This window comes from Macrosteles quadrilineatus, unplaced genomic scaffold (assembly GCF_028750875.1).
Source record: "Macrosteles quadrilineatus isolate MER2022 unplaced genomic scaffold, UCM_ALF_1.0 Scaffold_2__2_contigs__length_208266976, whole genome shotgun sequence".
NCBI classification, from domain to species: Eukaryota; Metazoa; Arthropoda; class Insecta; order Hemiptera; family Cicadellidae; genus Macrosteles; species Macrosteles quadrilineatus.
The window spans coordinates 204,777,381-204,789,586 of record NW_026542595.1 but is presented as its reverse complement, the minus strand read 5'-3'; the positions used below and the strand labels follow the sequence as shown (position 1 = coordinate 204,789,586).

The window sequence follows — 12,206 nt, the reverse complement described above, 5'->3', positions numbered from 1 at the left end:
TAGAATGCCTTGAGGAATCAATGAGTGTTAAAACCCAAATTTCAGGAAAACCGAGACTGACATGTTTACATGTTTAAGTAGAAAGTATCTGACACTATTTAATAGTGTCAGATAATTATAATAATAAATAATAATAATAATAAAGAAAACAAATCAAATTTTGATTTGTTCACAATTCTATAATTACTATAAAAAATGTTAAATAATAAAAGATAACACCTAAGCTACATCATATATTACGAACAGTCATGCCCATCTCCATAAGATCAAACCGAGACATGAGTACTGTAATGTGTATTTAAGAAAAAAAATTATAAAAACTACACAAAGTAATAAAATCTAAAACTTTAGAGCAAAATAATTAAATTACACTCAACTGCAGCACCTGTTGAACGCAATGTTGATGCTTTTGTTATATTTAATTGCTCTCTTCTGCGAGTTCATTTTACCACCTTGACATTTAATAATTGAACCGTAGGACCAAATGTACAAAACATACATCTTAAACTTTTCTGATTTAATTGTCCGATAGTGATAGGAATGAAATGCCCATACAATCGTACTTATTGATGACCAGTAGTTTAAATTTATTCATAAGCCATTGGTTTGTACTGGATTCTTCTCCATCACACATATTCCATGAAACCATCCTCCTAAATTAACAATTCATCCCTTGAAAGTAGCTAAATTAGAGTTCATAAACTTGTGGGATTATCAAGCATAAAAGCCTAATAAAAATTCTGCTGTCGAACCGTGGTCTCCGGAGATAATGTTCTGTGCAAGCAAAACAAACCTATGTTGAATTCTACAATGTGAAATTGTAGCTTGTCCCGAAGACGGACGCTGCAACGTATTCAAAACGTCAGCCAGTACTTTTGCCAGTTGAAACGCAACGATGTATTGGTTGAACGCGTTGAACGGCAGTCATAAGAATACGGTGGCATCGTCCTTGTAGCCTACAAAGAGGTCACGAACTGTGGATATTTATTGGCATGCACTGTGGATGCGATACTCCCTGGTGTGGATTAATGTCCGCACTAGTGAGTACTACGACGATCCGCAGTACTATCCTGATAATTAGAACAATTCGTTAATTACAAGGCAAAAATGTGGTTCGGATTCCAATATAAACTGTAGGTCCCTTAGTTGCCATTGGCTGTACGGTACGGGCTATTAATTAACAGCTGTGTCCAAAGAACATGTCTGCCTTGTTCACTAAAAAGACTACTATACAAGATCGCGCCACTCATCCTACACTCATCTTCATTCATACTTGGCTTATAATACCTACATTCACCATTTCATAAAAACCATTTCGTATGGTCACCATTTCAGATAAAAGTATTAAAGACTCCAGAAGACCAAGATACAGTCTAACCATGGAAGCCTTCCTTTTAGAAAAAGGTCTGCAGTTATAAGCGTCTATCAAGCAATTAGGGTGTTGAATTAAGTCATTCTGACACTTTCTCACAAATAGTTCACACTTGTTACAAAAACACGAAGTAAATACAATCAGGCGTACTGCAATCCGCTATATTGTGGACACTAATAGTTTATTAGTGCACACCCCAATCTAATTTTCACATGTTTTCATGTGTCTTCCAAGATTTTCAAAAGGTTATTGAGCTACAACCATTATATTGTTTCCAGTTCCTCTAAAGAACACAGCTTTCGATCTGTGAGAATGCAACGTGGAAAATTCCCATCGTCACCCTTGTGCACTTCACACTTTTTCCATTACTCCAAGTCTAAGCCTAGGTAAGAACCAGGTTATTAGTAAGAGGATAGAATCAGATTAACAGCATACCAGAGGACGAGAGGCGATGAAACCGGCCTGACCAGAGATCGAGCTCGGCCTAGCGCAAGAAATACTTAGTTGTGACTGGATAAAGCGAAATAAATATTGAACTAAAAGTATTGACTTGATCACACTGAAGTTCTATTCATCGTCCTGTCAAAGCACCAAATCGGATTATCGACTATCTTCGAGCGATTTATCATTTATGGAATCTAATACAAAAAACTGTGCTACCAAAAATCGTTGACCAATTGCCAAATAAGGCTAATTTAAGCAGATACTGAGACGTATGTTACCAGCTGAAACATTTCAGCAGCTCCTGATGTTGACATACAATTTGATTAAGAAGAAAGGCATGTTCAGTGTTTTCGAGATTCTTGATGCAAGCGATACAACAAAGAACCATATTATTTTTTTATATTTGTATAGGTACTCCTATACTGTCATTTTGCACACCATTTTTTTATATTTTAGTAAGTAGGTGAGCTTGTATTCCTTGCTGAAATCCAGTAATCTTTTCTCATTCTACAATTCAGTATCATCATTACAACATTCGTAAAAGAAAAAAGACCACAACGTATGTAAAGGCAAAAGAACGGCGAGTTTTGCTAACGTTTTTTGGCAACTAACAATTCCAATGATATTCAAAACTATGAGATTACAGTCTGTATTCCGTAGGGTGGCGAACGGATCTGGGTCGGCCCTCATCTACCCTCGGCGCTCGCAAATGTTTCCACGAAGATTCACCAACAAGCATTCCCACAAAAATTACCAATTTTATTTTATTTTTCTTGAATATATCCATATCTAATATTCCATATAAAGCTGATATAAATTAGTAACCACAACTGAAATAAACGCCAACAAAAGAAAATACTTGCGTCTAGTAACCGTCCGGAATTGAACGAATCACTAGTTCTCGACAGGAAAAGGTCTGTCAATTTACGTTATAAATAACTTGAAAAACTCCGGAGTCCGGATAGCTACGAATGATGTGCTCTAAAATTGGCAACATCGGAAGACGGGGAATGATCGGCATGTCCGGACACGACCGAACTGTACCGGAAACGTCCGAGTGGCGCGCCACATTCCTGACACAATGGTGTAGAGCGACTTCGTCTTCTGGAAACGATGACGTTGTCGGAGATGCAGTTGGTTCACTTTCATTGCTGCATACTGCAGTTTTTCAATTTCTGACGGGTATTTTTATTTGTCATCGAATCACAGGGTAAAAAACATGCAGATTCTATTTAATAATTGCAAAGGATCTTTCTTCTGACCATCAAGAAAAAAAAGTACCCCACGTTTAAAACAAAATATCTATTGTGAAGCCAAAACTAGCCATAGGTGAAGATTGCTTTTTTTGCATCAAAAATGCGTCAAAACAATGTGTTCAGTTCGTTATAGCAGGCCTATGTTACAAAAAACTAGTTTAATGGAAAGCTCAACTGTCCTCGATCATATTCCATGAGATGAATCTCATGATATTAAGATCATGTCAAGTTATATCCCAACATTGGCAGCTTTAGCCAAACCCGTTTTACAAATGATAGGTAAGGTACTGAAACAATACACGGATAAGGATTATTTTTGTTTTTGATTCTAGTCACAAACACTGTCTGAAGTTAGTGTACTACATTGAGGATAAGTTGAATGATCAATCGTCTAACAATTCACAAAATTTGTTATTTAATCACTTTAGTTTAATTGGGTAGGAAGAAAAGACCAGCGAATTAAGTATTTTAAGTATTTCCGAGGTCCATACCAACATGTGCAGCAAGGAAGCAACGAGCTATGTTCAGCGGCTTGTATAAACGGATTTTAATTCCATCACAACCAACATCCAACAGAAAAAATGAGAACTTTGATGCTACTTATCAATTTTGACTGCTCTTAATTTTGTGTTCATCTTCATTACTTGGCGGATACCTGTAATCGTAGCTCCAATGCTTATGTGTGCCATTTCGACAGTTGAGCATCCAATCTAAAGCATGGTTATGTAAAATTAGCACACGAAACTTAAGACTCATTTTCACGATATTGTATGGTGGTCGGACAGGTTACGATCTAACAGCAATGATTGTCGATAATTTCATATCGTCTCCCACCTGAATTTACCGAAGGAGAAACATACAGAGCCCCAAACTGCGGATCCACGTTTCTTCTGACGACAAAAGGCGAGATACATTCCTAGCAAGATGATTTCCTAGAGAACCGACACAAGATGAGAAAACTGCAGGTGGGCCAGGTATCTTGCCATCGCACTCTGTATTTCACATTTTATGGACTCAGAGTCTGCAATCTGCAATTACGGTATTGCAGAGTCGTGCACACTAGCGCTCGTAAACTGCAGCGGCCGTTCAACCAACCACGACCACCAACGCCACCGAGGGACGATCTTCTCTGCAAGCTACACTTTTAATCAGGCAAACTATATCTCGAGGATGACCAGTGATTGAAGAAATCTAGTGGAATGTGCAAAGTGGAGGAATGAAGAAAGACTGTGGGTCAACGAATTCACAGGCAACGTAAATCAAAAGTCATAAATTTTCAAAATCAATTGGAAAATATACATGGGGATTGTTGATAATTGATGAGTGAACACTTTTCATAGGTTTAAGTAAATTCACTTCTAATTAGGCCAAAAATTACTCTGGAGGGTGACAGGCGCTTGAAGAAAGTTGAATATGCAAAGTCGGGCGATGAGCAAAGACCATAGTCAACAAAACGCAGACACCACATTTTGACTGGATCGGAACCGGTGTTTCAATACAAATAACTATGGGAAATTCTAAATCATATTGAGAGAATTTATGAATGAGGGAGGGTGAACAGTTTTCAAAAGTTAAAAGCGAATAGGAAAGATTTAAATTAAGGAATTACGTTGGTTGAGGTTTCCTTGACCGTTGGACAGTACAGTATATACTGCAATTCATTGGCCTCTCATGCCGTTTCGCTTCAAAGAGCAACAGCATAAATTCTCGATTGAACGTTGGTAATATTGCAGTACCTACATACTTAAAAATTTACGTTTTTGGGATTACAACAGTCAGTACCGTTTATAAAAGAAGTGTAGGCATTTGGGAAAAAGTATTTTAGGGCATTATTTTAACAAAAGTCTATCAAATGAACCCAAGGACTGAACAACCCAATTTCTACTGCAAAATATGGGCTTTTTCTTTCATTCTGGAGTCACGAGATAATTTAATTGCACATAACATTAACAGCAAGTAAATCTTTAGCGCGAGAATCAAAGCAATTGAAAAGTTCCACGAAACTGCATTCACCCAGGTGGGAAAGTTGATCGGCAACACTTCACTGTAAAGATTGATCTTACGACTTCCAGTTATGCAGGACGGCAATCGTGAATCATCTCATATCTCCCACGTAGAGTACTGAGAAACGCCATGAAGTCATCGGCAAGTTGAGTTACTCTCGGAACACACCAGTTGGCGGCTGGTGCATTATAGTGTGCAGTGCAACATCAGCACACTATCAATTCATCGATCGTCAGTGAGGTGATAAAGGAAAATAAGTTAAACTTTTCAAGCAGAAAAAGCCTAATCATTATCTAATTTATCTACCGTTGTGATGTTGGAAATAATACACAAAGAACATGCAACAAAACACAAACAAGCTATTTTTACAAACCAAGCAAAGCTCAATAAAGGAGCCTAAAATAAGATACTAAAAAGTGAAAGTCAGACGTGATCATCAGACCATTGCCCCCTCACTGTGGGCAGAATGACCTGGAACGTTTTCAATTCGTTTGGCAATGACTAGTGCAATTGTACAGTGCAATTGTAAAAATTTACAGCTAGAGGTATGACTACTATGGGTAGGAGGGCAAACAATACATACTACGGACCGGTAAGTATTCTTTACAGCTTGTTTGGAAATATTTTCTTACACAAGGCCCAAATGTTGCAGAAATTAACCCCATAACAATATGGGAGTGTCATTGAACATATGTATTTTACGTGGCGATCAGGGCTACTCCCATATTGCCAATGCTGATTTAACGGTTTTGATTGGATCGTTGGATCACACAAGGCCCAGCCACTTCAGACATTCCTATTGTTTCGATCTTCTTTGGCAATTTTGGCTCGGTACACAAGGTCCAACCCAACGTCCAACCAATATAGAACATTCCTATTGTTTCCATCTTGTTTGGCAAATGATGGCTCGGTACACAATGCCCAACGACTATAGACCGTTCCTGTTGTTCCCATCTTGTTTATATAGCAATGCTGGCTTGGTACACAACGCCCAACTAATATAGACCGTTCCTATTGTATCCATCTTGTTTGGCAATGTTGGCTCGGTACACAACGCTCAACCACTATAGACCGTTCTAGAACCGGTATAGAAGGTAAAGGTCCGATCCCATTGTTTCCATATTCATTGGCAATGCAGGTTCGGTACACAAGGCTGAACCACTATAGACCGTTCCCATTGTTTCCATCTTCTTAGGCAATGTTGGCTCGGTACACAAGGCTCAACCACTATAGACCGTTCCCATTGTTTCTATCTTCTTAGGCAATGTTGGCTCGGTACACAAGGCTGAACCACTATAGACCGTTCCTATTGTATCCATCTTGTTTGGCAATGTTGGCTCGGTATACAACGCCCAACCACTATAGACCGTTCATATTGTTTCCACCTTGTTTGGCAATGTTGGCTCGGTACACAAGCTCAACCACTATAGACCGTTCCCATTGTTTCCATCTTCTTAGGCAATGTTGGCTCGGTACACAAGGCTGAACCACTATAGACCGTTCCTATTGTATCCATCTTGTTTGGTAATGTTGGCTCGGTATACAACGCCCAACTACAATAGACCGTTCATATTGTTTTCATCTTGTTTGGCAATGTTGGCTCGGTACACAAGCCCAACTACTATATACCGTTCCTATTGTTTCCATCTTGTTTGGCAATGCTGGCTCGGTACACAAGCACCAGCCTCTATAATTGTTTCCATCTTGTTCGGCAATGCTGGCTCGGTACACAAGGCCCAACCACTATAGACCGTTCCTATTGTTTCCATCTTGTTTGGCAATGCTGGCTCGGTACACAACGCCCAACCACTACAGACCGAGCCTATTGTTTTTATCTTGCTTGGCAATGTTGGCTCGGTACACAACGCCCAACCACTACAGACCGAGCCTATTGTTTTTATCTTGTTCGGCATTGTTGGCTTGGTACACAACGCCCAACTACTATAGACCGTTCCTATTGTTTCCATCTTGTTTGGCAATGTTGGCTCGGTACACAACGCCTAACCACTATAGACCGTTCCTATTGTTTCAATCTTGTTTGGCAATGCTGGCTCGGTACACAACGCCCAACCACTATAGACCGCTCCTATTGATTCAATCTTGTTTGGCAATGTTGGCTCGGTACACAAGGCCCAACCATCTCACGCCGCACAGAGGTGATTGTTTACAGCGGGCCTCGACCGGGGAAACCCCTCGACCGTCTGGCGGAAGCGGCTGCGGCCTTGTGTCTGAGGTCGTCTACCAGAATAGCGACAAGACCGCGACTGGGCAGACTGCGACGTTGCCGCGCGAACTGGCAACACCGCCGCGTCTCCGCCAACTCCCGGCAAAGGGCAAATCAGTTCATTTACATTGGGAGTTATATTAGTGTGCAGTCGGACCTGGAGAAAGAGTAATTGTTGTGGCAGCCAATCAAAGCTACAGTACTGAAAATTTATTGCAACATAATCTATTCTTCTGGGCTTACTTAGTTAGTTGTCACGTTTTCTAAAAAAATCGTCTGATGGATAAATTATCATGCGTTCGGTGATCGGATTAGTAAAATGTTAACGCTATTCAAGTTTACTTTACAAAATTTGTTAAAAGTAGTCTTTGAAAATATTTGAGCAGAACAAGCGATAATGCCGATAATGGAATAACAGCTCCATCACTCAGTGTACTGTAGTTATTTTTCGTCCATAAAGAAATCGAATTACGTATGTAGAAATCATTAATGTAGACAGCAAATATTCCTGATTTAGTACAATCCAGTACAGCCAAAACAAACTCGAATTCTCCTATGCCCGACTATTTCATTCAAACCATTTTTGGCAAATGACTTAATTCCAGTTTTGATTCATATTATGCTGACATTACCACAACAAATGGTAAGTTACATTCAATTATTCACTGATAAAGATATTTGATTATCATAGTTTAATACCTTTTTCCGTCACGTCACACGTCCTACGTCCACCACAATCTCTTAAAAAAAATCTCCAAAAAGTATATAAAAGCCGATTGAAATTAAGACATTACAAAATTATAAAGTATCGTTGTTAGCATATAGCACTACTCAATGGTAGGTAATTTAGATTCAAACACCAGTACTGTACCTCAATCTACGACTTGATAAGATTTTTAGTTTGAACCCCACACAAGACGCCGCGCCGTAGTACTAGCCATCTCTGCCAGGTTGCAGCACTGCTCGCTACGCTCGGCGCATAGCCTCACTTTAAATTACACACAGAGGCATTTATTAGCATTAAGCTGACAAACACGAGAAATTTGATTGTATATTGTTCATGTACAGTCTTTTTGCTGTAATTTATAGTCAACTGACAGATGTTGTGTCTACTTTCCCTGTGTCTCAAATAAATTACGGATGAGACAAGTTCTAACACAACTTTAGGTGCCGTCTTTAACTTTACAATTCATTACGCGGTTTCTGTAAATGTAATAGTGGTTAGTGAATTAAACACTAAGATTTCATATAAGGGATAGTTACAGGATATTGTATTTAAGTAACTAGAATAATTAAAGGTAATCATACTTTCAAAAAAAAAACTTATTGTAAAGTAAATAATTTTTCCTATTACATCAGGTATCTAATGCTAAGGGAAGGAATGCATTTTTATAATTCTGTGAATGGCTTGTGAATTACTGTATATGCGATACATTTAGTTAGTTCAAATCGGTGGGATGTCTACCTAAATTTGCAAAGTCAATGCTAAAGGCAGCTAGTTAAAACAGGATCAGTTCCACTGCATCAGTGCACCAAACTAACCCATCCCCAGCATCCAACTGCAGACATCTTTGGATCATTTGAACTCGCAATCCACACCTCCTATTCTGACCACTAAACAAATTGTAAGTTGTGCCATTTACTATTGGATACTGAAGTTGTGTTAATAGTCAAAGGTTGAACGAACAAACTTGTACAAAATACCAAGACAAAATAAAAACTAACAAATCCATTGGTTTGAATGATCTTGGTATTCGTCATGATCAAAACTACACAAGCATCTTAATCTCATGTTCGTCTTTCCTTTATATCCTGAGTAAAGTTCTGCCACGTTCATTTTCAATAGTAATTTAATGAAAAACTCTTAAAGAAATTACTGGACAACATTCACATTGGCACAAAAAAGTACACCAGAGATTAAACTACAACGCCAACCCTCCATAAGCTAGTCATAACATAACACCATGGTAGGTGATAAAACCTTACTTGATAGTTAAATAAGTTAGTACCAAGGTAACGAAGCTATTCAAGCTTCAAATACTAAAAATTCAACTCGAAGACGTAAAGACAATTCTAATGTCGCCATTAACAGTGTTTTATGGGTTGTGTTTTGGATCTCCTTATGGGAGACGTAATGAACGAGTGAAGTAGAATCTTTATTACTTCTGTTTGTGAGGTCTTCGTGGGAAAAGATAGGAGTGAAACGAGGAAAGTCCTTGGAGAATCGCCCAGCAGTGAAGAACACTGGTCGAATCAGTCAGTTCTGATTGGACTAATTAGATTCTTCATTTTCTGTAAATTTACTCATTAGTGCGGAGAATGTACGCAATAAAACTGCATTTCGGCAAAGACCTTCACATTCCGTGGTTTAATTTGACGTTAATTGAAGACTGGATGTCTGCCAAATTCTCCACGGTCTTTGAAGTACTGATGTCTTATGCAACTGTAGATCGTACACCTTCAATGATGCAAAACTGATTTCTATATAACATCATAGTCGCAGTGCTGGATGATGATTCAATAATTTTTGAACTCTTTTCTGATATTATCATTGTAAGATTGGGAGTTTATTAACCTTAATAATTAATTATCAATCATTGAGATGGTCACGCCACATAGGTGCGTATTTTAACCCAAATATGAGTGAAAGGTGAGAGTAGAATGGAGTGTATGATCTGTGTGTGTTTGTTACTGATGAAGATCAGCTGTTTCATTAGTCAGGATACATTATTTTGAAGTCTGGATGATCAGAACCAACTGGATTCAGTTTCGAACCATCAAGAAGATTCGCACTTTTCTCAGGATCGATGCGGCGACCTCACTGCTGAGTTGAATATAGACACATAGCTTCATATTATTTTCATTGGAATCAAATAAATCCATAGTGTTGTAGAATATTTAATGGAAAGTTTTCAAAAAAATATAGCTTTTTATCCAGTGTCTCGTTTTTCCTTACTATTTGCTTCACAAACGTTTAAATTTGCAAATCTAACAAGGGCGAATTTAGTCTTAGGGGGTTGAAAACTTCTCTTACTGCATTCGATTTAAGTGGCGAAATTGGTAATTTGGTGCATATAAATATAAATACAATAAACCATTCCACCCCTTAGTAAATGGACTTGGCTTTAGTATGTTTTCATGCTGATACGGTATACATTAATATACAGGGTGTCCCGGAACTCTCTACCAATATTTTAGGGCATTGCTCCTGGGTAAGAAACATACCTAAATATCATATTTAAATTGTCCGGAAGTCCTTAGTTACTCACACAGCCGCCATTTTGTTTTTTTCAGTTATTAATTTTTTTCTAAAGAATGGTTAAACATACGAAATGGAAACTTTGCACAAACATTTATGACAACTAAACAAAGCTACCAAAAAATTATCACGATTTTTCAATTTCATAAAACAAAATGGCGGTCATTTAAAACTTATGTAAAATCAATGGTTTTTGAGTTATTTAAGAATGAAAATTTTAAATGGCCGCCATTTTGTTTTATGAATTTGAAAAATCTTCATAATTTTTTTGTAGCTTTGTCTAGTTGGCATAAATGTTTGTACAAAGTTTCCATTTCGTATGTTTAACCATTCTTTAGAAAAAAAATAATAAATGAAAAAAACAAAATGGCGGCTGTGTGAGTAACTAAGGACTTCCGGACAATTTAAATATGATATTTAGGTACGCTTCTTACCCAGGATCAATGCCCTAAAATATTGGTAGAGAGTTCCGGGACACCCTGTATGTGTCATTTTCCGCCTGTTTTATTTATGCCGATTTATTTACGTTTTGTAGTTTCTGCTGAAATAGACTACGGATTGTTTATTGTCCACTTAAATTATACAACACACATCGTAGCACGAGACCCAAGTCTCTGATCTTTTAAAAATCTAGGATATCTAGATATATAAAGCTCAAATACCACTGACTCATTCATTCATTCATTCAGTCCCTCATCACGAAATCTCAGAAACCATAAGACCTAGGAACCTGAAACTTGGCAGGCATCTTCCTTTTGGGTAGTGGACGCTCACTAAGAAAGGATTTTTATTTTATTGTCTGTGATTTTACCCTCCGACCTCTGGGCTCCGCCCCAGTGGCTCTGGAGTTTCCCATGTTAACCTTTAAGATAAGGAATTAATGAATATTAACAGCTGTTTCAATTTAACAAGTTGGTTCTGTTCTATGATGTTCAATAGCACTAAAGTTACAAGGATTATTAACAGGGTGCAGCACTCTTATTTTTTTAAATTTATGACAACAGCTAATTTGCAACCAAAAGGTGAGTGAGCGTAGCGAACGAACTTCAACCTGGAGGCGAGTTAGCGTAGCGAACGAGCTAACTTGAAGGCAAGTGAGCGCAGCGAACGAGCTCCAATGTAAAGGTGAGTGAGCGTAGCGAACGAACCTCAACCAGGACGTGATTGAGCCATGCGAACACGATATTCTGCAGTAGTGACCCAATACAGTTATAATTCAATGAAATAATTTACTTGTGAAGAAACCTAAAAAATAATTATTATGATAAATAACTGTGTAGATAGAAAAATCTAAGAAAACGGTGGCAAAAGGAGTCACTAAACGGCCTTAATGTGTATTCCAGGCGGCGAGGACGTAGCTTCCCTGCATTATTCATTATGATCTCAAAACCCCCCAGGAGCTGAATCGGACCCTGATTGGCGAAAGTAAGTACACTTAGACGCCACGTTCAGTGGAAACATCGAGGGTTGAGTTTATTTTTGATTCACTCATAAATGTCAAAGAATAACAAAAACAATGTGAGTACATAGAGCGACGTATGACTGTTTTACTGTACTATTTTTATACTTTTTGTATTTTTTTGGTCTTCAAATCAATCTTTTATTCCGATAAGTACAAAATTATATAACGTACAACATTTTATTAGT

At 38.1% G+C, this 12,206-nt stretch overlaps 1 protein-coding gene across 1 annotated transcript in view; it reads right to left on the bottom strand.

The window, feature by feature from the left end:
• LOC128985309 (histone acetyltransferase KAT7-like) overlaps nt 1–3,761 on the bottom strand; it is a 58,261-nt gene extending 54,500 nt beyond the window's left edge. The window contains exons 1-2 of the mRNA XM_054404701.1: nt 3,728–3,761; nt 2,861–2,974 (exon numbers count right to left, since the gene is read on the bottom strand). Coding sequence (XP_054260676.1) covers nt 2,861–2,974; nt 3,728–3,761 — 148 coding nt within the window. The remainder of the gene's footprint in view (nt 1–2,860; nt 2,975–3,727) is intronic.
• Nucleotides 3,762–12,206: the final 8,445 nt, after the last annotated feature.